General features: G+C 49.9%; 1 protein-coding gene across 1 annotated transcript; it reads right to left on the reverse strand.

The window, feature by feature from the left end:
- Positions 1–84: 84 nt before the first annotated feature.
- J7T55_010617 (uncharacterized protein) lies at positions 85–2216 on the reverse strand (the record flags this gene model as incomplete). The annotated part of the gene is made up of 4 exons (XM_053136371.1): positions 85–232; positions 454–1097; positions 1162–1929; positions 1981–2216. Coding segments are annotated over 4 exons (1796 nt in total), but the record flags the coding sequence as incomplete, so codon positions are not given.
- Positions 2217–3787: the final 1571 nt, after the last annotated feature.

A 3787-nucleotide genomic window follows, 5' to 3' on the forward strand; every position in this document is an offset into this window, starting at 1 on the left:
GATCGAATCGATGCGAGACTGTTTCACGGGTTCGTCATGTGTCAGCCTTCAGAGCACTCACAATGTTCGCAAGGTTGAACTCACTGTCTTGCCCCAAACGGCTCTGGCCCTCGCCACCCTAGCTGGAACTGGACATCCAACCAGCGCGTGCTGAGCCAAGCACGCGGGACAAGCTCGCTATTGCTGTTAAACTTCATGGCCATAACTCGTCGCATTCGTTCTCTATCAAAGCCTGATTGAGAGTGGTTGGTGAGGACTGAAGGCTGGGTAGAACTTTTCAATTGCCATGTTTCAGCTTCAGTCTGCTTGACGTAAGTAGCCGCGAGTTACTCGTTAAATGTCTCCCAAGGCCTTCGGTTTCTCTTCGGCCCTAGTGACCCGATGCATCATGCCGCAGACCAACACGAACAGCCATTGATTTTTTGAAATGATGCAAACCGAACGGCAGGGTACAGTGGTCGGACCCGACGCTTTCAGCAGCGGCAGGATCTGTTAGCTCAATGTGAAGCTTTCTTAACACTACAGCCACCGAAGAAAGTATCATGTATTTCGCCGGGCTTTCGCCGGGGCATCTCGAAGGCCCTCCCCCAAACGGAAACCAATAGCCTTCCAAGGTTGCCTTGGCTGGCTTGCCCTGGTCTTGGTAATTGGCTGTGTGGCGCCGCCCTGGCTCCGGACTGCGACTGGCTCGGCCGTCGAGCCCCGCGTTCGGGCGGACAAGGAACCTCTCCGCCCAGAATTCATTGACAGGGCGCGTTCCGTAGGGTCCAAGAACGGCGCTGCCATTCCAGAATTTGTCGTCTGCACCTCCAAGCCAGTTCGAAAACATCACTGGCGTGTTGCGCTTGATCTTGCAGCCGCCAAGAATCATGTCCCCATCGGGACGTCTGCGGCCTACTGCGCCTGCAATTCGAAGGCGCAATGTCTCCCGATAGACTGAATTCAGTAGCGGCAATGCCACCAACTTCTCTACATCCAACCCAGACGGATCTGAAAAGGCACATCGTACCTCTGCTTCGACGCGTGAAGCGAGGTCTTTGTCAAGCAGGATGTAAAGGAGCATCCATAACGTGGCTGGAATACTGTTCGCCATCGTGCTACGAGGAATAACCACACGCTGCGCATAAGAAAACGACATCCCTCGGGGTAATGGGCACTTACACGAATAAGTAGCCGAGCATGACGCTGGCGATTCCATCATCAGAGAACCCCAGGTCCTCATGCCTTCTGACCATCTTGCGGATACAAGCAGTTCCCCAGACAGGTTCGTAGTCAGGATCGGATCTTTCAATACTTTCCATGTCAGACTTGGAATGACACACTACTCGCCAGGTCTTGAAGTTGTTAAGCATTGTGTCGCGGGCTCTGGAGGAGGATGGAGAGAGCCAGCAGGACATTCCCATGGCAATAGTGGGGAACACTTCGTAGAACTTCACGAAGTCTTCACAGAAAGAAGGAGACACAGTCAAAACATTTTCGCCGTATAGTGCTCGGACCTCGGCGCGAAAGAGATGACCGAATAAGAAATGATATAGGTCAGGGAGTTGGCTCGGCTGACAACTGAGACTGGCGTCGTCGAGGAGACTGCACGTCAGATTGGCTAGGAACCGTTCAACTGTAACCCTGAGGTGGCGACCCTGGAAGTACAGGGCGAAGTCTCTGCGCTGGTGGCTTATAATCCGGCGAGATGGATCGGGATGGTTGGTCTTGTGCACTGCTGCTACCTCAAAAGACGATATGAGGCTGTGGTCGAATATGCGCAGGTCCCTTGTTGGCATGCCGAAGAAATTCCGGAGGGCATCTGAGAGCCCTGGGCTAGGGAGAAGATGCGGACTCCGGAGCAGCTGACAAACCTGCTCGCCTGGCGCGGCCACGTAGAGACCGTATCCGCAGACGCCGATGAACGCCGGGGAGCCTCGCTGGCGAGACCTTGGCAAGTCAATAAGGACAAGCTGGGCCGTTATGGAGCCTGCCACTCACAACAGACCGCGAAGAAAACCTTCACGGTTGAGGAGGAAGAAGATGGTGTTGAGTACTCCAAATTGGGCAGGGGATCGCCAGGGAGACATTACCCAAGCTTTAGGCTGGCATTGAAGATTCTGTGTGCAGGCGAGAATGAAGGCAAAACTAGTAGCAAAAAGAGCAACGTAGATGATGCTGTTCGGCAAGCCAAGGAGGTCTGAGGCGGCAGTGCCGCTATACACGGGCATAGACATTATGGATAGCTTAGGACGGTCTCTTGAGCGGAGTGTCTGCAGACGGATGACGGCGGTAATATTCGTTTTCTGGTTCGAAGGATTTTATATTGAAAATCACTTACTGAGCCTGAGGCAGGAGGAATCATTCTTGTCCACTTTGACCCATAAGATCACTCATTCTTTGGTCAATTTTACTGTTGCCCTGTGTAGGTTCATTTGCACTCTTGTCATTTGCCAGAATAATGGCGCTTTAATTTGCTCCAAACTGTCTGATCCTGACATCACAGACGAAAATGAAGCAAATAGGTCTATACAGTAGCATGGACTGTATGATTGGATGTCGATGTCAATCGATTGGTTCGAAATAGATCTCTCGCAGCTGCTGTATGTTGTTAAAGTGCTGCACGTTATTTCTGGCTCACAGCACAACTGGAAAGCCAACGGTCCGGTGTGTTCCTGTATAGTACAGTACAGTATTGTACCGTATGCTGTAATTTCGTTGGTGAAAACTTGAGCTCCAATCTGTCAAGAAGTTGGGACCCAATAGCATTTTTTGACAATAACCTCCCGGGCCGCTCTAAAAAAAAACGGGTACCTGTCGAATAGGAACTCAATGCGTAGCAATGTATATCGTCATTTAGACGGAAACCGTATCGCCCGTTTGCAACCAACGGGACGCCAGTACGTCTTGATACTCTACTCACAGACATGGCGGCCAATTATGGGCTTTAACATTCTTGAGCTTTTGATGGTACATATGTATTGTATAGTAGAAGCGATAGGTTCGGATCATATTGGCTGCAAAGCCGGAGGGAAGTCCATTGAATGAACAGTCAACCCAATCAGCGCAGAGTACGAGAGAATGACACAGTTCTCCTTTTCAGCGACTCGGGCTCTCTCAACCTGTGGAAGTGTGATTGGTGGAGACGCGCTTAACCCTGTGATTTCAGGCTTGAAACATTTCATGTACTGTGTTCCTAGTTCTGAGTGACTCCAAATCCCAGAACCAGCAAGATTATGGAACTACCAATAGACGAACCCACATTGTGTACTCGCAGATGCTAACGGGAAAAGCCATTACCACGTAGAAGGACAACATGCGGTCTAGCAGCATGTTTAAACATTTCGGACATGGCCAGTTCAGAAATACGATTTGCCCTGTAATATCAGGGTTCTGGAGGGTTGTTGAAGGTACTTGGTATGTTCAGCTGCATCCCTCTTTGAAAATGTGGTTAGCATCTCAGAAAGACTCTGGGTAATCTCATCTTTGGTTTTCCCAAGGAATATTCAGATTTCACCTAAGGATGAAAACCACTCCTCACGTTCTGAATCTACTGTACCAAAACATATGATTCACAGGCTTTTTTTTCTATACATCATAGGTTGTCAATCACAACTTCCAAGCAATACAACGATCTCGCCTCGCACTTTGATTGGGCGTAGAATATACAACCCCGACAATGTTTAAGACTTCCAACAAGACTCCGGACCCAAATGCTTTGGCCACTTAGGCGCGCGAAAGAAAGGTTTCTACGAATTAGTAAAGCTCAAAGTCGTCCACTCTTGAAGCATCATGGCTGTCCAGTAGA

This window comes from Diaporthe amygdali (assembly GCF_026229845.1).
Source record: "Diaporthe amygdali strain CAA958 chromosome Unknown NODE_135_length_3787_cov_100_750943, whole genome shotgun sequence".
Lineage (NCBI taxonomy): Eukaryota > Fungi > Ascomycota > Sordariomycetes > Diaporthales > Diaporthaceae > Diaporthe > Diaporthe amygdali.